At 43.8% G+C, this 22,648-nt stretch overlaps 1 protein-coding gene across 2 annotated transcripts in view; it reads right to left on the reverse strand.

Moving 5' to 3' along the window:
* Positions 1-2,252, reverse strand: part of usp14 (ubiquitin specific peptidase 14 (tRNA-guanine transglycosylase)) — a 62,840-nt gene extending 60,588 nt beyond the window's left edge. For both annotated transcript variants that reach the window (XM_072255716.1, XM_072255706.1), the window contains exon 1: positions 2,141-2,252. In XM_072255716.1, the coding sequence (XP_072111817.1) occupies positions 2,141-2,156 (16 nt within the window). In that variant the 5' untranslated portion in view covers positions 2,157-2,252. The remainder of the gene's footprint in view (positions 1-2,140) is intronic.
* Between the last annotated feature and the right edge of the window lie 20,396 nt (positions 2,253-22,648).

Genomic DNA, 22,648 nt, shown 5'->3' on the forward strand with positions numbered 1-22,648 from the left:
TAATCTACTGAGCAAAGATAGTACATGCCAACAGAAAGAGAAAATACCACAAAACTAAGCAATGAATGTTTAAGTGAAGCTGAAATTCGTTAAGGAAGTGGGACATACACAGTTCCCTCTCGTTTTCCTTGCTTCAATGTTTTGTGCCTTTTTCAAAAAAGGCTGTTTCCTTATACCTTAATCATCGTATACACTGAATTCCAATGGTCTTTCTTGAATCTACAAAAAGAAATTGAGCTTGTGCCTTTAAATACTTTACTGCCCTTTACTGATTATGGTGTGTAAGGTGCAGTTTGACTATTGAATAGCTTGAGCAAGGCAGGCAAGTGATGAGCAAGGCAGGCAAGTGATCTGCACTTGTCTATTAGCAACAAAATTCACTGTAATGCTTGCTTTAGTGATTGCTTCTCTGGATGTCTATGGGCACTGTTGAGTCAACTGCCTCTTCCAGATCTCTTGCCACTTCTTTCATTTGTTTGTGGCTACCTTTTTTATGTTTCCCAGTTTTCTTCTTCCAAGACCTTTGACGAGGTCCGTGATAGCAGGGCAGTCTGGAAGGTCAAATCACATGGGATTCAGGATGAACAAGCCAATCAAATAAAAATTGGCCTGGTGGAAGGAGACAGAGGTTGTTTTTTAGATTGGAGGTCTGATACCAGTGGTGTACAACAGGGTGTACTGTATCAACCGTTGTACACCATAATCTAGGAAAGTAAGGCCAAGGAATAGCAGATGGAACTAGACTTTGACAAGTGTGAGGTGTTGCAGTTTGACAATCAAACCAGGGCAGTACTTGAACAGTAAATGGTACATCCCAGAAGTCTGCTGCACAAGACAGCTAAGGGTAGAGGTATCTAATACCCTGGCGGTGGTAGCATAAGTAGAAGTGATGGTGAAGGAGAAGTTTGGCACACTAGCCTTCATTGGCCAGGGCACTGAAAACAGGAGTTGGAACATCATGTCATTTAATTTGTCCCTTATATCTATGTGCAGAATAATGTATTGACACCAAAACAATTTATACTACGCTGAGCTTTACTATGGCATTGCCATAGAATTATTATTAACACTAGTAACATACCAAAAATTATGACTCTTCAAAATAGTGCAATCAGTTCATTATATTCACTTTACTGGCTCTTGGTTTAACACATCAAAATAGCCACTTGGATGTACAACCTTTTGGCTCAGGGAAACCACTGGCACCCAAATTATTATGTTTGAGAATGTAAATTTTCTTGAGTAAATACTAAAAAGTTTTTTTCCTCTCTGAGTCAGCGAAAATCTACTTGAAACACAATGAGTCAGTCTTAGAAATACTGCAAAATCCTACAAAGTGGTAAATTTGGATTAAATTTCCTTTCTGTTCAAACATTATTCTTATGAATTACGATTTTTAATATCAGTCTGATCAGAACAATCACGTCAATACTTACATACAATAACTTATATATCTTCAAACTATACCCATAAAATCTGTTATATATTAGTTTATACAAAGAACACAAATAAATGATAAAACATTTCACTAAAGACGTTGAGTGGGGAAGTGTTTTACAAAAGAATATATTGGACATTCATTCAATTAAGCATTTCGAATTAAATTAAAAATCATTTAAGCCGTTCCATTTCACTGGAGTGCAATACAGTATATACTAACACCAGAACGGTTAGGGAGCTGAAGGGGGCAGTAGTAATAGCGGCCGGGACACAGGTTTCTGCACAATCATTGTGGCAGATCTGCAAATGACAAGTTTGAAGAAAATCGAGGCGGGTACACTCTCCGCAACAAATTATATGAATAAACACACGGAAAACAAATAAACACAGCAAACGCGTGGAGAATAAAATGCATTGAACACAATTGTCCAGGATTCTCCGTCTCAACTACAAAGTAAAGATAAACTCCACTTAGTTGCTATAACACACCTCAGTCACTACCACCACACATCCCGCACCCCCCAGCCCCCAAACTCACGGCCTCCCCGGCGCGGCACGGCCCGCTGACACGTGAAGGGAGCACCCGAACACTGAGAAAGCCAGCTCCTGGGCTTCCGAGGCCGAGAGCGTGCTTTCTACCCTGTTCTAAGAAAATAAAAGCTAGTGTCTTAACTCGGATCCCAGGCAGAGCCGGGCCTACCTGTAAAGACAGGCATTTTGCCACCAGGCGCTGCTGCTGCTGTAGGAATTGACGGGCAACCTCGCCCACGCTCGGCCTCATTCAAAACGTCTCTCCACTGCGCTTGCGCGCCGCTCTCCTCGCCACTGCCCTGCCTGCCAGCGATCGATTTATCGGCGTTCCATGCGCAAGGTCGGACACTTGCTGGTGGAAGGACGAGTTTTCGATTCCAAATTTGTGGGATCATGAGATTAGGGGCGTGACTAGTGCACTGTTCTGTGTAACAGTCGGGCATCCGCCAAATATACTGTGCTGTCGTTTTTGTCCGATTTCTTTCTTCCAAACATGTATCAGATTTTATCACCAGGAAAGTTCTGTGCTCGAAATTCACCTTGGTTTCTACCAGTCCTCATCCAGGTCTTGCTTGGCCTGCTGAGTTCCTCCAACATTTTGTGTGTCTTGCTTTGGATTTCCAGCAGTTGCAGATCTTCTCGTATTTCTCACACAGGTCTTGTAAGGTTTCAACGGAGCTCCGAATTTTTCACTGAATCTTTGACAGGGCTGTTAAGCTAGCTATTGCTATTCATAGTAACATTCAATATACATGCAAGAAAATTTATAGCAACTCTTTCCGGAATTCAGACAAAGTTGAGTTTTGGGCAGAGAGCTTGAGGATAAGGTGCAGTAAAAATACTCCAGTAGCACCAGGGATAAGAAACCTAAGTGAAGGCATACAGCTTTACAAGACCTAATAAATGCTCAAAACTGTAATGTCTTTTAAAGTCAAATAAATGGTTCCATTGGTGGGCGGTCAATGAAAGAGCAAATGTAAAGGGTTTTGCTGAATAATTAGGAGTGACATTAGGTACAGTACTGGTATTTTACCTTTCATAGCTTGTTCTAATTACAACACAAACTCCAAAAATGTGAAACTCCAGTTAAATTCTTCTTGTGTGAAAATGACAGAATATTGAATAGAATGGCCCTATTCGTTCCTCAAGTTGCTGATGGTTCTTATACTCAAGAACACCCAGCCGGATGTGAGATCAGGCAGGAAGTGATCAGCCCGTGTAGCAATTGATGAGGCAGAGTCTAGATTGAAGCACAAGGAGACGGTTGGGGCTATCCAGCTGGGCCGCTAGGGACTTGGATGGACAACCCACAAGTGGTGGTCATCTTCTACAGGTAAGGAGCGCCGTGAGCTTGTAACACAAGAAATACGAGAGGTAGAAGAGGAGAAGAGGTTAGCTAAAACAGCTGGCCTGGCCAAACAAGGGGCTTGGACCTGGTGGGAAAATGTTGAACAACGACATCTATCTTGGAATGTTCTGTGGCAGATGGAACCACTCGGCATTTCTTTTCTATGCAGAGCAGCGTATGATCTGCTCCCAACACCTGCCAACCTCAGCACCTGGTATGAAGATAAGACAGACAGGTGTGCTGCTTGTGGTGAGAAGGGAACACTTCAACATATTTTGAGTGCATGCAGAGTCAATCTTTCCAGCAGCAGGTACACTTGGAGACATAACAACATTCTCAAAGTTGTGACAGAAACAGTTGAGCAGAGAGCACTGCAGCACAACTTATCTCATACCCCATGCTGCACAGAACATCGCATATCATTTGTGAAAGAAGGCTGCAAGTCAAGGGTGTACAGCGCAGGCTCACGATCAAGCATACTTTCTTCAGCCAATGATTGGTGTGTCAAGGCTGACCGGACGGGAAAGGCAGTTCCCTGGAGCAAATAGCTTTCACAACATTGTGTCCAGATATAATCATATGGTCTGACACCAGTAGAGAAGTGGTTAATGGTGAACTCACAGTCCCCTGGGAAGACAACATCGATGAAGCCCATGAGCGCAAGTTAACCAAGTATGCTGAATTAAGATCAGAGTGCAGAGACAGAGGGTGGAAGGTCTCATGTTATCCATTTGAAGTAGGCTGCCGTGGGTTTATTGCGTTCACTTTCCAGAAGTGGCTGCGTGACCCTGGCCTCACTAGAAGAGAGATCAAGTCAACCAGCAGGGCTGCAGCTGAGGCAGCAGAGAAAGGATCAGCATGGGTGTGGACCAAGTATGTCCAGAGGGTCAGATAGTCAGACAGTGTATACATATCTTGCGAACCCTTCAGTAGTTGCATAGACACCTGAAGAGCAGACTATCTGTTGGATGGAAGTGACTGATAGAGGCAGATGCCAAGTTTTTAAGCTCACCAGTGGGAGGTGGTGCTTAGCACTGCTGGCCCACCACCTCGAGGGAGTCTTGATCATAAGGGGGCCGAAACTCCTGAAGACAGGTGGCAGATCAACTGATGATCCCCCTGGTGATAGCACAGGACAGTTAACATCCTAGTCCAAGTGTATTTTTAACTCTACAGGCTCTGGGTAAAAGATGACTTGATTTTGCGAATTGTGATACAGCTTAGCAGAAACCGCAGGCTTGTGGTCAGAGTGATAATTTGTCAGGTAAGGCGGGCCTCCCACCATCTACACTGTTGAACTTCTCAATACTGTAACAGCCAAAGTGCTTCTCCATCATGGGTCAGAGGTTTCCAGGAGACACTAGGAATGTTACACGTCATCAAGAAAGCTTTGAGTACATTCATGAATGATTCCTTCTGGCCAGCTGGTAATCTCCCATGGCAGAATTCAGGGTGGATGGCTTTGGGAGACTGGAATCCAGCATGAAAACAATATGGGCTGCCCAACAGAGCAAAATGAGGGTCAAAAGAGAATTACTGCTAGTATTTTGGCCAAGAAGAGGATGCCGAAATTTTTTTTCTCTACTATTTCCAGTGAATTTGGAGGATTTTGAGAAGGCAGTGTTGGTGGAATTTGTCAGAAACATTTTGGAGAATAGGGATCACAGTTTCCCTTTAGACAATCAGTTTTGTACCTGGCCAAAGGTGTTACATCTCAGATAATCTTTTCCACCATTGACCAGAGACTATTCCAGTACCTGAAGGGTTGATGAGTTTCTTTATCGACATCCGCCTTTATTATAGTTCCTGGGATTCAGATTAAAGGTCATAAAATGACCACTATGGAGTATTAGGAGTCAGAGTAGGAAGGCTTTGGCTCAAGAGGCTTTGGCAAGCAGAGGCTGACGGACGAGCTTCACTCCAAGTGAGGTAAGGCCAGGTAAGTTCCTTTAATTAATTAAATTACCTTAGGAGTAGGTAATGGAGGCAGCAGTTTGGACAGTCGAGTGCTCCGTTTGCAGTATGTGGGAAATCAGGGCGAGCACAATTGTCCCTGATGACTACACCCGTAAAAGGTGCATCCAGCTGCAGCTCCTGACAAATCGGGTTAAGGTACTGGAGCTGCAGCTGGATGAACTTGGGATCATTCATGAGGCAGAGGCAGAAAAAAACAGGAGTTACAGAGAGATAGTCACCCTTAAGAGTCAGGAGACAGGTAGCTGGAATACTGTCAGGAGAGTTAATGGGAATAGACAGAGTGAGCAGGGCATCCCTGTGGCTGTTCCCACCAATAATATATCATTTTGGATACTGTTGATGGGGATGACCTACCAGGGACAAGTTGCAGTTGCGTCTCTGGCACCGAGACAGGACCCTCAGCTCAGAAGGGAAGGAGGGAAAAGAGGAGAGCAGTAGTGATAGGGGATTTGATAGTTAGGTAGACAGATAAGAGGTTCTGTGAAAGAGATCGAGAATCCCGGATGATCTGGTGCCAAGATCCGGGATATCTCGGATTGAGTTCTCAGTATTCTCAAGAGGGAGGGTGAGCAGCCAGATGTCGTGGTCCATGTAGGGACCAATGACGTGGATAGGAAGAGTGAGGAGGTCCTGAAAGGTGAGTTTAGGGAGTTAGGCGCCAGGTTAAAGGACAGGACCTCCAGGATAGCAATCTCAGGATTGCTACCAGTGCCACGTGCAGGCACGTCCTAGAAATAGTAAGATAGCGCAGATCAACACATGGCTGAAGACCTGGTGCAGGAGGGAGGGCTTCAGATTTATAGATAATTGGGCAGTTTTCCAGAGAAGGTGGGACCGGTTCCAGTGGGACTGTCTACATCTGAACTGGAGGGGGACAAATATTCTTGCAGGTAGGTTTGCTAGAGAGGCTCCAGTGGATTTAAACTAGATACAAGGGGAGGGGAACCAGAGTGTAGGAACAGATGTAGGGGTGAAGGAAGAAAAAGAAAATAGTAAAGTTGTTTGCACCATTAGTGATAAACAGAGAGTAAGAGGTGGAAATTTTCTTAAGTGCTTTTATTTTAATGCTAGGAGCATATAAGAAAGGTGGATGAGCTTAAAGCATGGATTGATACCGGGGAGTATGATGTGGTAGCTATTAGTGAAACATGGTTGCAGGAGGGGTGTGATTGGCAACTAAATATTCCTGGATTTCGTTGCTTCAGGTGTGATAGAATCGGAGGGACAAGAGGGGAAGGTGTTGCATTGCTTGTCAGAGAAAATATTACAGCAGTGCTCTGGGAGGATAGATTAGAGGGATCGTCTAGGGAGGCTATTTGGGTGGAATTGAGGAATGGGAAAGGTGTAGTAACTCTCATGGGGGTGTATTGTAGACCACAAATGGGGAGTGAGAATTGGAGGAGCAAATTTGTAAGGAGATAGCAGATATTTATGGTAAGCACAAGGTTGTGATTGTGGGAGATTTTAATTTTCCACACATAGACTGGGAAGCCCATACTGTAAAAGGGCTGGATGGTTTGGAGTTTGTAAAATGTGTGCAGGATAGTTTTTTGCAGCAATACATAGAGGTGCCAACTAGAGAAGGGGCAGTGTTGGATCTCTTGTTAGGGAATGAGATAGGTCAGGTGACGGAGGATGTGTTGGGGAGCACTTCGGGTCCAGTGATCACAATGTCATTTATTTCAGTATAATTATGGAGAAGGATAGGTCTGGACCCAGGGTTGAGATTTTTGATTGGAGAAAGGCTAACTTTGAAGAGATGCGAAAGTATTTAGAAGGAGTGGATTGGGACAATTTGTTTTATGAGAAGGATGTAATAGAGAAATGGAGATCATTTAAAGGTGAAATTTTGAGGGAACAGGAACATGAAGATTCTGTAAGGTTGAACAGAAAGGTTAAAAGTTTGAGAGAGCCATAATTTTCAAGGGATATTGGAAACTTGGTTCAGAAAAAGAGAGATATCTACAATAAATATAGGCAGCATAGAGTAAATGAGGTGCTCGAGGAATATAAAGAATGTAAAAAGAATCTTAAGAAAGAAATTAGAAAAGCTAAAAGATACGAGATTGCTTTGGCAAGTAAGGTGAAAATAAATCCAAAGGGTTTCTACAGTTATATTAATAGCAAAAGGATAGTGAGGGATAAAAATGGTCCCTTAAAGAATCAGAGTGGACAGTTATGTGTGGAACCGAAAGAGATGGGGGAGATCTTGAACAATATCCTTTCCTTAGTATTCACTAAGGAGAAGGATATTGAATTGTATAAGGTAAAGGAAACAGGTAGGGAAGTTATGGAAACTATGATGATTAAAGAAGAGGAGGTACTAGCACTTTTAAGGAATATAAAAGTGGATAAGTCTGCGGGTCCTGACAAGATATTCTCTCGGACCTTGAGGGAAGTTAGTGTAGAAATAGCAGGGGCTCTGACAGAAATATTTCAAATGTCATTAGAGACAGGGATGGTGCCGGAGGATTGACGTATTGCTCATGTTGTTCCATTGTTTAAAAAGGGTTCTAAGAGTAAACCTAGCAATTATCGGCCTGTGAGTTCGATGTCAGTGGTGGGTAAATTGATGGAAAGTGTTCTTAGAGGTGGTATATATAATTCTCTGGATAGACAGGGTCTGATTAAGAACAGTCAACATGGATTTGTGCGTGGAAGGTCATGTTTGACAAATCTTATTGAATTTTTTGAAGAATTACTAGGAAAGTTGACGAGGGTAAAGCGGTGGATGTTGTCTATATGGACTTCAGAAAGGCCTTTGACAAGGTTCCACACCGAAGGTTAGTCAGGAAGGTTCAATCGTTAGGTATTAATATTGAAGTAGTAAAATGGATTCAACAGTGACTGGATGGGAGACGTCAAAGAGTAGTGGTGGATAACTGTTTGTCAGATTGGAGGCCGGTGACTAGTGGTGTGCCTCAGGGATCTGTACTGGGTCCAATGTTGTTTGTCATATACATTAATGATCTGGATGATGGGGTGGTAAATTGGATTAGTAAGTATGGAGATGATACTAAGATAGGTGGCGTTGTGGATAATGAAGTAGGTTTTTAAAGCTTGCAGAGAGATTTAGGCCAGTTAGAAGAGTGGGCTGAAGGTTAGCAGATGGAATTTAATGCTGATAAATGTGAGGTGCTACATTTTGGTACGACTAATCAAAATAGGACATACATGGTAAATGGTAGGGCATTGAAGAATGCAGTAGAACAAAGGGATCTAGGAATAATGGTGCATAGTTCCCTGAAGGTGGAATCTCATGTGGATAGGGTGGTGAAGAAAGCTTTTGGTATGCTGGCCTTGATAAATCAGACAATTGAGTATAGGAGTTGGGATGTAATGTTAAAATTGTACAAGGCATTGGTAAGGCCAAATTTGGAGTATTGTGTACAGTTCTGGTCACCAAATTATAGGAAAGATGTCAACAAAATAGAGAGAGTACAGAGAAGATTTACTAGAATGTCACCTGGGTTGCAGCACCTAAGTTACAGAGAAAGGTTAAACAAGTTGGGCTTTATTCTTTGGAGCGTAGAAGGTTGAGGGGGGACTTGATAGAGGTATTTAAAATTATGAGAGGGATGGATAGAGTTGACGTGGATAGGCTTTTTCCATTGAGAGTAGGGGAAATTCAAACAATAGGACATGAGTTGAAAGTTAGGGGGCAAAGGTTTAGGGGTAACAGAAGACGGAACTTCTTTACTCAGAGAGTGGTAGCTGTGTGGAATGAGCTTCCAACAGAAGTGGTAGAGGCAGGCTCGATATTGTCATTTAAAGTAAAATTGGATAGCTATATGGACAGGAAAGGAATGGAGGGTTATGGGCTGAGTGCAGGTCGGTGGGACTAGGAGAGAGTAAGCGTTCGGTACGGACTAGAAGGGCCAAGTTGGCCTGTTTCTGTGCTGTAATTGTTAACCGGTTATATGGTAAATAAACAGTAAGACAAGGTAATCCAGCAATGAGCACAAAGTGCATTATGATGCAAAAAGAAATTCTAAAGTGACAATAATAGAATAAGGAAGAGAGATTGAAGAATATGGCAGCAGAACCAGGATGGACATGTGAAACAGCTGATTGACTCAGAAGTCTGATAACAATGGGGGAAAAAAGCTGTTTTTACATCTTGACAGTTGGGCTTTCAAGCTTAAGTATTTTCTCCCAGAAGGTAGCAGAGAAAAGGGAGTGGCTAGGTTATCAGATATTATTGATTATACTATTTGCCTTACTGCATAAATGCATTGTGAAGATAGTCAGGATGGAGAGATGTGGCATGTACTGGGTTGTGTTTACCAGTATCTGCAGGTTCCAGCAGGCCAGAGTAGAGCAGTTGCTATACCAAGCTGAGACTTGTCAGGTTATTTTCTATAGTGCATCTGTAGTTGTTCATGAGAATTCTTTTGTACATCTCTTGGCAAATCCTTTAAGATATCTATTAAAGTAAATATAGCAATGCACTGAATAACAGAAAGAGGCCCACAACAAGGGTAGGTTATTAGAAGGTGACAATGTCTTAGAGCTCAGCCATAATGAACACGCAAAAAACACATTGTCTGTATTCTGCTACTTTTGGTTCTGAGTGTGTTTGCCATAGGTTGACCACCTGCCATTATTTCTGAAGAGAACCTCCAAGAGGCAAGATGAAACACCACAGTGAGAAAAATTGCTGGGTTGGGGGGTGGGGGTGGAATATATAGCCATGCCTGGTATTGGCTGACTGGTATTGGTTAGTCTCATGACTTGCCTGCTGCTGTGGAGCAAAACAGAGATGGAGACAAATTTCTATGGGCAGCCAAATTGAAGGATTTACTACAATATTTTAAAATAACCTCACTGGTGAGAAAGTCAGTTTGTAGTAGACATTTTCCTCATTTCTCCCATCTTCCTCCAAATGTGTCCATCCGAATTCTGTAGTTTTCATTACACTTACAAACTTGAAATAACTCCAGACTTTAAAATAATGGCATGCTGACCCAACTCCAGGTCTGTAAGAGGAAGGGCAAAAATGTGTATCAGCACCAACAATGAATTCAAGGGCATGTTGTTGAATAGTTCCATCTATTTGGGGAATTAACTGCTCTTCTGCTCACAAACAGGAGAAAATCTTCTGATGCTGGAAATCCAAGTATCACACACAAAATGCTGGAGGAACTCAGTGGGCTAGGCAGCATCTATGGAAAAGACTCTTTTCCCTATAGATGCTGCCTGGCCTGCTGAGTTCCTCCAGCATTTTTGAGTGTGTGTTGCTCGTCTGCTCACTACCTTGATTCTCAGGGGGAGCAAGTTATCTCAGACTATGGCAAGGTTGTCTCTGGATCACAGTTCTATCAGTTCATGATGTGAATGAGAGTGAATACAAAACTGAAATAATGCATATACTGGAAATAGAAAATGCAGGAAATTTTTAAAAGGTGAGGTAACAGCCTTGGAAAGAGTTAATGTGTCAGCGATGGCCTTTGTTTTGATGTGGATGACTTTACCACTTCAACTAAGCTAGAGTGAAGCTTGCAAAGCATGACTGTTAAAACATTAAAGAAAAATTGTAATAAAACCAAACGATGTTAAACACACTCAGTAGGTCAGACAGCTCGCTCAATGTTTTAGGCCAAAGACCCTTTATTAGATCTGGAAGTTTTAAAATAGAGAGGGGATGGGATGAACAAATAGGACAAAGGGGATATCTGACAGGGTAGGTCAAAAAATGATATGAAATGTTGTTTAGAAACTGCTGCATTGATAAATTAATGAGGTCTGTTAGAGAAAAAACAAATGGAGACTTGTGAAAACTTTGAAATGATAATGGTTAATGAAAATGAGTGTGTTTTGGGGAAAGCACAAGAATGCACCAACAACCACTGAGAGCAAGGAAAACAATAAGATAAAATTAAAGGCAAAATGATTAGAGTAAAGAGTTCACTTTAGTTTAGGTCAGTATAAGGATTTTACTAAGGTAAAATGAAATAATTTGATTCATATGAAAGCTCACAGTATGCCAAATAAGGTTGGTAAATGACAGGCACAAATAGACGTGCAAGAATATGCAATGGAAATGATAGAAAGTTGGCTTAAGGAGGTGCAAGGCATGACAGTAGATATTTTTGGATATAAAATGGATAGAGATTATTGATTGAAGAGATTATTACAGTGCTGGAGAAAGAGTATATCAAGGGCACTTAAAGACAAAATCTTTATTGTTGGATTATCATATAGATCACCAAATAAATGAAGTGAAATGGATGAACAAGTATACAGGAAATTTTGTAAGATTACAAAACCGTTGGTTGTAATCGGATCCCTTAATGATGGGATTGTAATAGTTAAAGACAGGGAGAATGAAAAGTTTTTACGTGTCCAGGTTAATTCTCTAGAGATTTGTTTCCATTCTAATAAGGCTAGAAGTATTTTTGGATCTAGTTCTGGAGAAAGAAGTGCACCAAGATTCAGTAGAGGAATATTTATGAGAATCAAAAATCATTTGAAACTTGTGAAAAGGATAGGCACAGCACCTCCAGGGGTGTATGGGGTACTCAGGGTATCACCTCTAGTGAATGGGCTTATTGTATTTATTCTGGAGTAGCTCTCTCACCTTCCATCCCCAATGGACACTCAGCTCTTGTGTGGCTTCAGGGAGCTGTATGCATGCAATAGCCACGACTTTGACAGGCAGGCTAAACGGATGAGGGTAGCTGGCAGCCTCTTAGCCAGTTGAGTTAGGAACATGTCTGTCCTAGCATGCAAAGTTAGCTCTGATGGACTGGACAGATGAGATCTATAGTTAAGATCCAACGCTAGGAAGACGGTACTGCAACGCTCCATGGAGAGCGAAGGGCATGACAAGACACAGAGAATGTTCATCATCCACTGCAACCAACGAAGACACCAGTTTGTGACGCTTGCTCATACCACTGGACCAGTTTTCTGAGGACGAGAGAATGGAACTGATCCAGTGTAATGGTTTTTCCACTTGAAAAACTATCCGGTACAGGTTTCCAGTCATTGTCAGGTACGATGGATAACAACCAGGCACAGCATGGCTAATAACAAGAAAGATTAGTTTTTATACTGGAAGGTGAATTGTGGCACACTTTTAAAGCCTTTTAAAATCTGTAATGGCTAGTTAGGTGAATTCAAAATTGGCTTGAAGGATGGAAGCTGAGGGTGGTCGTTGAAGGTTCTTTCTCAGATTGGAGGCCAGTGACAAGTGGGGTGTCACAGGGTTGGTGTCGGGAAACTCATTACAGTATTCATTATTGATGTACATAATCTGCATGCAAATGCATAAGGCTTGATCAGTAAATTTGAGGATGACAGAATTAGATGCTGTTGATACTGAAGAAGTTATCATAGCTTACAGGGGGATTTTGGTCAGTTAGGGCAATGGGACAAGGAGTGGCAAATGGATTTCAATACAGATAAGTAAGGTGATGCATTTTGGAAGTTAAATCGGTGCAGGACTTCTGCTATGATTGATTGGACAAGGCAGTATTACAGAACAGAGGCACGGAGGAGTGCATACTTCCTCCAGCAAATACATGCAATATTGGATCATTTTCTCAATAAATAAATGAACAGGTATAATGTTTTGTGTTATTATTTAATTAGGTTCTCTTTATCTAGTTTTAGGACTTACATGAAGATCTGATCACGTTTCAGGTCATATTTATGCAGAATTAGAGAAAATTCTGCAGGGTACACAAAGTTTCTAGCACCACTATATATAGGTCGTTGAAGGTGGTGTCACAGGGAGACAGGGTGAAGGAAAATTGAGTAGCAAGACTAATCTTCATCAGTCAGGGCACAGAGTGCAGGAGCTGAGATGTGTTGCAATTGTGCAAGTCATTAATGAGGCCACATTTGGAGTACATAGAACATAGAATAGTACAGCACAGTACAGGCCCTTCGGCCCACAATGTTGTACTGACCCTCAAACCCTGCCTCCCATATAACCCCCCACCTTAAATTCCTCCATATACCTGTCTAGTAGTCTCTTAAACTTCACGAGTGTATCTGCCACCACCACTGACTCAGGCAGTGCATTCCACGCACCAACCACTCTCTGAGTGAAAAACCTTTCTCTAATATCCCCCTTGAACTTCCCACCCCTTACCTTAAAGCCATATCCTCTTGTATTGAGCAGCGGTGCCCTGGGGAAGAGGCGCTGGCTATCCACTCTATCTATTCCTCTTATTATCTTGTACACCTCTATCATGTCTCCTCTCATCCTCCTTCTCTCCAGAGAGTAAAGCCCTAGCTCCCTTAATCTCTGATCATAATGCATACTCTCTAAACCAGGCAGCATTCCGGTAAATTTCCTCTGGACCCTTTCCAATGCTTCCACATCCTTCCTATAGTGAGGCGACCAGAACTGGACACAGTACTCCAAGTGTGGCCTAACCAGAGTTTTACAGAGCTGCATCATTACATTGCGACTCTTAAACTCCATCCCTCGACTTATGAAAGCTAACACCCCATAAGCTTTCTTAACTACCCTATCCACCTGTGAGGCAACTTTCAGGGATCTGTGGACATGTACCCCCAGATCCCTCTGCTCCTCCACACTACCAAGTATCCTGCCGTTTACTTTGTACTCTGCCTTGGAGTTTGTCCTTCCAAAGTGTACCACCTCACACTTCTCCGGGTTGAACTCCATCTGCCACTTCTCAGCCCACTTCTGCATCCTATCAATGTCCGTCTGCAATCTTTGACAATCCTCGACACTATCTACAACACCACCAACCTTTGTTTCATCTGCAAACTTGCCAACCCACACTTCTACCCCCACATCCAGGTCGTTAATAAAAATCACGAAAAGTAGAGGTCCCAGAACAGATCCTTGTGGGACACCATTAGTCACGATCCTCCAATCTGAATGTATCCCTCCACCACGACCCTCTGCCTTCTGCAGGCAAGCCAATTCTGAATCCACCTGACCAAGCTTCCCTGGATCCTATGCCTCTTGACTTTCTGAAGAAGCCTACCGTGTGGAACATTGTCAAATGCCTTACTAAAATCCATATAGATCACATCCACTGCACTACCCTCATCTATATGCCTGGTCACCTCCTCAAAGAACTCTATCAGGCTTGTTAGACATGATCTGCCCTTCACAAAGCCATGCTGACTGTCTCTGATTAGACCATGATTCTCTAAATGCCCAGAGATCCTATCTCTGAGAATCTTTTCCAACAGCTTTCCTACCACAGACGTAAGGCTCACTGGTCTATAATTACCCGGACTATCTCCACTACCTTTTTTGAACAAGGGGACAACATTTGCCTCCCTCCAATCCTCCGGAACCATTCCCGTGGACAACGAGGACATAAAGATCCTAGCCAGAGGCTCAGCAATCTCTTCCCTCACCTTGTGGAGCAGCCTGGGGAATATTCCGTCAGGCCCCGGGGACTTATCCGTCCTAATGTATTTTAACAACTCCAACACCTCCTCTCCCTTAATATCAACATGCTCCAGAACATCAACCTCACTCATATTGTCCTCACCATCATCAAGTTCCCTCTCATTAGTGAATACTGAAGAGAAGTATTCATTGAGGACTTCGCTCACTTCCACAGCCTCCAGGCACATCTTCCCATCTTTATCTCTAATTGGTCCTACCTTCACTCCTATCATCCTTTTTTCTTCACATATTTGAAGAATGCTTTGGGGTTTTCCTTTACCCTACTTGCCAAGGCCTTCTCATGCCCCCTTCTTGCTCTTCTCAGCCCCTTCTTAAGCTCCCTTCTTGCTTCCCTATATTCCTCAATAGACCCATCTGATCCTTGCTTCCTAAACCTCATGTATGCTGCCTTCTTCCACCTGACTAGATTTTCCACTTCACTTGTCACCCATGGTTCCTTCACCCTACCATTCTTAATCTTCCTCACCAGGACAAATTTATCCCTAACATCCTGCAAGAGATCTCTAAACATCGACCACATGTCCATAGTACATTTCCCTGCAAAAACATCATCCCAATTCACACCCGCAAGTTCCAGCCTTATAGCCTCATAATTTGCCCTTCCCCAATTAAAAATTTTCCTGTCCTCTCTGATTCTATCCTTTTCCATGATAATGCTAAAGGCCAGGGAGCAGTGGTCACTGTCCTCTGGATGCTCGCCCACTGAGAGATCTGTGACCGGACCCGGTTCATTACCTAGTACTAGATCTAGTATGGCATTCCCCCTAGTCGGCCTGTCAGCATACTGTGACAGGAATCCGTCCTGGACACACTTAACAAACTCTGCCCCATCCAAACCCTTGGAACTAATCAGGTGCCAATCAATATTGGGGAAGTTAAAGTCACCCATGATAACAACCCTGTTATTTTTGCACCTTTCCAAAATCTGCCTCCCAATCTGCTCCTCTGTATCTCTGCTGCTACCAGGGGGCCTATAGAATACCCCCAGTAGAGTAACTGCTCCCTTCCTGTTCCTGACTTTCCACCCATACTGACTCAAAAGAGGATCCTGCTACATTACCCACCCTTTCTGTAGCTGTAATAGTGTCCCTGACCAGTAATGCCACCCCTCCTCCCATCCCTTTTAAAGCACTGATATCCAGGAATATTAAGAATCCGTTACTGCCCTGGTGCCAGCCAAGTCTCTGTAATGGCCACTACATCATAATTCCATGTATGTATCCAAGCTCTCAGTTCATCACCTTTGTTCCTGATGCTTCTTGCATTGAGGTACACACATTTCAGCCCTTCTACCTTACTGTCTTTACACTGTTTATTCTGCTTCTCTTTCCTCAAAGTACAGTTCCTGAAAATACCATGACAGTTTGGTCATGCTGTTAAAGGAAAGATGTGGATGACTACAATCTTTTCCCTAGGGTAGCGGAGTCCAAAAGTTTGTGGCCTAAGTTTTGGGGGGGGGGGGGGGGGGAGATTTAAAAGGAATCCGAGGGACAACGTTTTTAATGCAGTGGGTATTGAGTGTACAGAACAACATACCAGACGAAGTCTTTGAGGCGTATATAACAGTATCATTTAAGAAACACTTGGATTGGTCTATGCTTGAAGAGATATGAGCCACATGGAGGAAATTGCATTTAGCTGGGAAGGCAACATAGTCGGTGTGGACAATAAGACATGCGAAGAGAATTAGGCTATTCGACCCATAGAGTCTGCTTTGCCACTCCGTTATGGCTGACTTATTATCCCCCAAACCCCATTCTCTTGCCTTCTCTCTGTAACCTTCGACACTTTTACTAATCAACCTTGGCTTTAATTGTACCCAATGACTTGGCCTCCATGGCCATCTGTGGTAATGAATCCTCCAGTTTCTCCACCCTCTGGCAAAAGTAATTTCTCCTCATCTGTGTCCTGTTGTGTCCAGTGGTCCTGGCACAGCCTCCTCTACATCAGTGGGACCCAATTTAAATTGGGAGATGGCTTTGTCTGCCAGAAAAGGTGGGATTTTCCAATGGTCACCCATTTCAATTCAGACAGGTTGGCCTCTAACTACCATGACGCGGCTACACTCAGGCTGGAGCCACACCTCGTATTCTGTCCTCTAACCTGATGGTGTGAACATAAATTTCTCTAACTTCTTGTAATACCGCTCCCCTCTCCCCTTCTCATTTTGCCATTCTGGTTCCACTTTCGCACCTTCTCACCTGCCCAACACCCCTCTGGTGCCCATCCTCCTCCCTTTTCTTCCATGGTCCTCTGTCTTCTCAATCAGATTCCTCCTTCTCATAACCTCTCAGCTTCTTGCTTCATCCCACCCACCTTCTCCTCACCTGGTTTCACCTATCATCTGCCAGCTTTGTATTCCTTCCCTCCTCCTCCAAATTTTTATTCTGTCTTTCTCCCCCTCCCCCACTTTTCCACTCCTGATGGAGTTTCAGCCTGTAACAGCGACTGTTTATTTGTCTCTGTAAATGCTGCCTGATCTGCTGTGTCTCTCTGGCTGATTGTGAATCCATTTCACGTATGGTCAGTGCTGTCTCACTAGTCTTGGGCAATTATCTTTCAAATGAAGGAGAACAAACATCAATACAAGAAAATCTGCAGATGCTGGAAATGCAAAGAGGCACACACAAAATGCTGGAGGAACTCAGCAGGTCAGGCAGCATCTGTGGAAATGAATAAACTGTTGATATTTTGGGCTGAGGCTCTTCTTCTAGACTGAGAAGGAAGGGGGAAGATGCCAGAATAAAAAGGTGGGGGGGGGGGAGGAGGAGGAGGCGGCTACCTGGAAGGTTCCTGTACTGTGGAAGACGTCCTGCCTCGTCCCTGTGCCGAAGACGCCATGCCCCAGCGGCCTCAATGACTACAGACCAGTGGCATTGACCTCCCACATCATGAAGACCCTGGAGAGACTTGTTCTGGAGCTGCTCCGACCTGTGGTCAGGTCACACTTAGATCCCCTCCAGTTTGCCTACCAGCCCCGACTAGGAGTTGAGGATGCCATTGTCTACCTGCTGATCCGTGTCTACGCCCACCTGGACAAGCCAGCGAGCACTGTGAGGGTCATGTTTTTTGACTTCTCCAGTGCGTTCAACACCATCCGCCCCGCTCTGCTGGGGGAGAAGCTGACAGCGATGCAGGTGGATGCTTCCCTGGTGTCATGGATTCTTGATTACCTGACTGGCAGACCACAGTATGTGTGCTTGCAACTCTGTGTGTCCGACAGAGTGATCAGCAGCACTGGGGCTCCATGGGGGACTGTCTTGTCTCCCTTTCTCTTCACCACTTACACTTCAGACTTCAACTACTGCACAGAGTCTTGTCATCTTCAGAAGTTTTCGGATGACTCTGCCATAGTTGGATGCATCAGCAAGGGAGATGAGGCTGAGTACAGGGCTACGGTAGGAAACTTTGTCACATGGTGTGAGCAGAATTATCTGCAGCTTAATATGAAAAAGGAGCTGGTGGTAGACCTGAGGAGAGCTAAGGTACCGCTGACCCCTGTTTCCATCCAGGGGGTCAGTGTGGACATGGTGGAGGATTACAAATACCTGGGGATACGAATTGACAATAAACTGGACTGGTCAAAGAACACTGAGGCTGTCTACAAGAAGGGTCAGAGCCACCTCTATTTCCTGAGGAGACTGAGGTCCTTTAACATCTGCCGGACGATGCTGAGGATGTTCTATGAGCCTGTGGTGGCCAGTGCTATCATGTTTGCTGTTGTGTGCTGGGGCAGCAGGCTGAGGGTAGCAGACACCAACAGAATCAACAAACTCATTCATAAGGCCAGTGATGTTGTGGGGATGGAACTGGACTCTCTCACGGTGGTGTCTGAAAAGAGGATGCTGTCTAAGTTGCATGCCATCTTGGACAATGTCTCCCATCCACTACATAATGTACTGGGTGGGCACAGGAGTACATTCAGCCAGAGACTCATTCTACCGAGATGCAACACAGAGCATCATAGGAAGTCATTCCTGCCTGTGGCCATCAAACTTTACAACTCCTCCCTTGGAGGGTCAGACATCCTGAGCCAATAGGCTGGTCCTGGACTTATTTCATAATTTACTGGCATAAATTACATATTACTATTTAACTAATTATGGTTTTATTACTATTACTATTTAACTAATTATGGTTTTATTACTATTTATTATTTATGGTGCAACTGTAACGAAAACCAATTTCCCCCAGGATCAATAAAGTATGACTATGACTATAGGTGAAGCCAGGTGGGTTGGAAAGGTCAAGGGCTGGAGAAGAAGAAATCTGATTGGACAGGAGAGTGGAACATAGGTGAAATGGGAGGAGGAGGGGAGCCAGGCAGAGGTGAGAAGAGGTAAGAGGCCAAAGTGAGGAACAAAGGGGAGAAATTTGTTTACCAGAAGGAGAAATCAATTTTCATGCCATCAGATTGGAGGCTACCCCGATGGGATACGAGTTGCTGTTCCTGCACCCTGAGAGTTGCTGTTCCTGCACCCTTGTGCCAAGATGAGGCCACAGACCAACATGTCAGAATGGGAATTAAAATATTTGGCCACCAGGAAGTCCCGCTTGTGGAGGTGCTTGTTGAAGTGGTCCCCCAATTTACAATGGGTGTCACCATTGTAGAGGAAACCACATCAGAAGCACCAGATACAACGGACTCACAGGTGAAGTGTTGACTCACCTGGAAAGACTGCATGGGGCCCTGTATGGAGGGAGGTGGTGTATGGGCAGTTTAGTCATAGTCATAGTCATACTTTATTGATCCCGGGGGAAATTGGTTAGCACTTAAACCACTTGCAGGGATTAAATGCCAGGAGAGAGATTAGTGGGGAGGGATGAATGGACACAGGAATCACGAGGAGTGGTATAGATATATTTGGTAGTAGGGATCACTTTGGAGATGGCAGAATTTGTGGAGGATAATTTGTTGGATGCGGGGGCTGATGGAGTGAGCACGGATGTTTGGGAAATGGACAAGATGCGGATGAGGGCAGCATCAATAGTGGAGGGAGGGAAACCCCATTCTTTAAAGAAGGAGGGCATCTCTGATGTCCCTGGAAAGGACAGCCATGTTCTGGGAACAGATATATATGATGTACTCAATTATTTATTCAATTCTTTTAAAAGTTTTTAATAAATCTGCTTCCACCATACTTTCAAGCAATGCACCTGAATTATGACTAGTCACTGTAATTGATATTCTAAATTTTGCCACCTCGATTAAATCCATTACCATCGACGACCCCAACATACTCATGGGTGAAGTATCATCTCACCTGGAAGATCTGTTTGGGATCCTGAATAGTAGTGGGGGTGGTATCAGGGGCTGGTGTCACACTTCCCTTCTTTTCCTCCCTCTGCTTTCTTATTCTGGCTTCTTACCCTTCTTTGTCCAGATGAAGGGCTTTGGCCCGAAACATCAACTGTTTATTCCTCTCCATAGATGCTGCCTGTCCTGCTGAATCCCTTCAGCATTTTGTGTGTTGATGAAGATTACCCATATTTGCATAATTTCATGTATTTATCACAATCAGCCAAAAGCTGATAATGTCACTTTTCTTGAAGTGAAATAAAACAGCAAAGAATAAATAGTAGATTTTGAATGATGTGTAATTGGGTATCAATGGAAGGTTTTTAAACACTGAAGATGATTACTTAGTATAGACTCCATCACTGTTAATGTCTACAAACTTAGAAGTCAACCATAGAGCACTTTACGATGTTGTCCTCACCAGACATGTAGTGACAGTAATTTGTCTGTAATGGCATTAATAAAACCGATCATTTCTCTGCTTCCCATTCCCATTCAGATATGTTCATACATGGCCTCCTCCACAGCCATGATGAGGCTAAACTCAGGTTGGAGGAGCAACACCTCATATACCATCTAGGTCATCTCCAGCCCCTTGGTATGAACATAGAATTCTCCAACTCCTGGTAATTCCCTCCCCCTCCCTTCCCCTATTTTACTCTGCCCCCTCCCCCAGCTGCTCATCACCTCCCTCATGGTTCTGCCTCCTTCTACTACCCATTGTGCTTTCCCCATTCCTTCTTCACCTTTCCTGCCTATCCCCTCCCCGACCCCTTTATCTTTCCCCTTACCGGTTTTTCACCTGGAACCTACCAGCCTTCTCCTCCCCACCCTCCCCCCACCTTCTTTATAGGGCCTCTGCCCCTTCCCTCTTCAGTCCTGACGAAGGGTTCCAGCCTGAAACGTTGACTGATCGTTTCCATGAATGCTGTCCGACCTGCTGCATTCCTCCAGCGTGTTGTGAGTGTTGTATTATTACGATAACCTTTACATTTTCTTCTGGTAAGATGGCAATGTGCTCAGATGCAGTGGCCATTCAGTGTTCAATCAAAGGTGTATTTGTTTGCCTTTTTTATGATTGCAAGTCACTGCTGGAGACTAAGTACATCAGGTTACTGCAGGACAATCTCATTAGCAAGAAAGCGATGGAGTTAAACTCACTATGTTCTGTTACTGTGTTGTCTCCTGAACTTGTTGTGTACCACTGTTCCCTGGTGATGCACAGTGCAAGTGATTGTCGTGGGCATTTTTATTGGCTTTGCAAGACCCTGTTGTACACTGGTAATGTAGTATACTGCAAGTCCAGATCAGTGAAGGTGGGGGCAGCTGTGTTTGCTTTCTTGTGGCAAAGTCTAGGCCAAATCCATGGACTCACCTGTTGCAGCCACTCAGGAGAGGAAGAGCCTCTGTGGGGCGAACTGGAATCTGCGCTGGGTTGGGGGCTGGCTCCTCCTATTAGTGCTGCTCTCTGATGGTTTCTCTGTGGGAGAACAAGCTGGAGTAGGACTATAATCATGTCACTCAGGGACTTAGGCTATATCATTTTTATTTTCTTTTTCTTTGTGAGGATATGTTTTTCTGAAATCATAACCATATAACCATTACAGCACAGGATCAGACCATCTCGGCCCTTCTAGTCCGTGCCAAACTCTTACTTTCACCTAGTCCCACCGACCTGCACTCAGCCCACAACCCTCCATTCCTTTCCTGTCCATATAGCTGTCCAATTTAACTTTAAAGGACAACATTGAACCTGCTTCAACCACTTCTGCTGGAAGCTCGTTCCACGCAGCTACCACTCTGAGTAAAGAAGTTCCCCCTCATGTTACCCCTAAACTTTTGCCCTTTAACTCTAAACTCATGTCCCCTTGTCTGAATCTCCCCTACTCTCAATGGAAAAAGCCTATCCACGTCAACTCTATCTATCCCCCTCATAATTTTAAATACCTCTATCAAATCCCCCCTCAAACTTCTACGTTCCAGAGAATAAAGACCCAACTTGTTCAACCTTTCTCTGTAACTCAGGTGATGAAACCCAGGTAACATTCTAGTAAATCTTCTCTGTACCCTCTCTATTTCGTTGACATCTTTCCTATAATTCGGTGACCAAAACTGTACACAATACTCCAAATTTAGCCTCACCAATGCCTTATACAATTTCAACATTACATCCCAACTCCTATACTCAATGCTCTGATTTATAAAGGCCAGCATACGAAAAGCTTTCTTCACCACCCTATCCACATGAGATTCCACCTTCAGGGAACTATGCACCATTATTCCTAGACCCCTGTTCTACTGCATTTTTCAATGCCCTACCATTTACCATGCATGTCCCATTTTGATTAGTCCTACCAAAATGTAGCACCTCACATTTATTAGCATTAAACTCCATCTGCCATCTTTCAGCCCACTCTTCTAACTGACCTAAATCTCTCTGCAAGCTTTGAAAACCAACTTCATTATCCACATCTCCACCAAACTTAGTATCATCTGCATACTTACTAATCCAATTTACCACCCCATCATCCAGATAATTAATGTATATGACAAACAACATTGGACACAGTACAGATCCCTGAGGCACACCACTAGTCACCGGCCTCCAATCTGACAAACAGTTATCCACCACCACTCTCTGGCG

This window comes from Mobula birostris, chromosome 1 (assembly GCF_030028105.1).
Source record: "Mobula birostris isolate sMobBir1 chromosome 1, sMobBir1.hap1, whole genome shotgun sequence".
NCBI classification, from domain to species: domain Eukaryota; kingdom Metazoa; phylum Chordata; class Chondrichthyes; order Myliobatiformes; family Myliobatidae; genus Mobula; species Mobula birostris.